Source organism: Chrysochloris asiatica, unplaced genomic scaffold (genome assembly GCF_000296735.1).
Source record: "Chrysochloris asiatica unplaced genomic scaffold, ChrAsi1.0 scaffold00036, whole genome shotgun sequence".
Taxonomy (NCBI): domain Eukaryota; kingdom Metazoa; phylum Chordata; class Mammalia; order Afrosoricida; family Chrysochloridae; genus Chrysochloris; species Chrysochloris asiatica.
In genome coordinates, this window is record NW_006408554.1 from 4,409,832 (window position 1) to 4,410,885 (window position 1,054).

Consider the following 1,054-nt stretch of genomic DNA (forward strand, 5'->3'; position numbering starts at 1 on the left):
GTACACACATGTTAACATGGGTGAAAAGGCAGGCAATATAAACAAGAGCAAGCTTAGCAGAGGAAAAATGAATGTAGCTGTTTTCATGAGTGTTGATAGGGAGTCACAGGAAGGAGTACAAGAGTTAAACTGAACATAGGTAAATACTGTTCATTATAGGTACATGGAGTGGATTGCAATCATTTTAATAAAGCAAAATGTATTACTTGTTGAATATAAACTTAATTATCTTCTCTGTAAACCTCTCCTCAACTCACAATAAAAAGTTTTTAAAAAACAAAACAAAACATGTTTCAACATGTTTCTACGATCAGTGGATGGCTACAGACTAGTTTTCTCAGTAATTCTCTTCATCTCATTAGGATGCCTTAATAAAAACAGAGATGCTTTTTGTTTCATGGAAAAAAAACATTTCTGAGGTCAGGGATAATGCCAACTTTTAAATAAAACTTAAGTACACATCTGCTCAAATCACTGAAACTTTACAATACGTTTATGAGAATGCTGCCTCATGTGAAATAAAACTTCTTCTATTGGTACAGTGGTTTGAGTAAGATTGGGAAGACTTCGAAGATGAGCCAAGAGAGGAAAGACCATCAACTTCAACGAAGGAAGAAACTAGCCGAAATCCAGAAGCTTGTGGTAGAATACCGTGGAATTATCATTGATGCTATAACTACTGAAGGTGGGATCTTACATGGTTTGGCATTTTCAATTTTAAGGGACCATCTTGACCTCAGCAAACTTTAGACTCGATAGTTGCCAAAAGCTTCAATGCAAAATCAGCTAGCTAGAAGAGCTGATCTTTCCATTAGCCTTGTAAGCAAGATAGAAGAAGCTAATAAAGATGATTTTATGTAATGAGGATAAGTCTTGGATTTACCAACAAATCCTGAGAACAGGATCCAATCAAAACAGTGGTTTCTGAGGAAATCTGTCATTATTGCTGTTAAGTGCCATCGAGTCAGTTTTGATTCATAGCAACCCTGTATAGTGTTACTGCTGTTGTTAAGTGCTGTCTAGTCAGTTCCAAATTAGAGCGACCCTTTACAGG

General features: G+C 36.1%; 1 protein-coding gene across 1 annotated transcript in view; it reads left to right on the forward strand.

Annotated features, from left to right (window-relative positions):
- Window positions 1-573: 573 nt before the first annotated feature.
- TRPA1 (transient receptor potential cation channel, subfamily A, member 1) overlaps window positions 574-1,054 on the forward strand; it is a 116,536-nt gene continuing 116,055 nt past the window's right edge. The window contains exon 1 of the mRNA XM_006860071.1: window positions 574-685. Coding sequence (XP_006860133.1) covers window positions 574-685 — 112 coding nt within the window. The remainder of the gene's footprint in view (window positions 686-1,054) is intronic.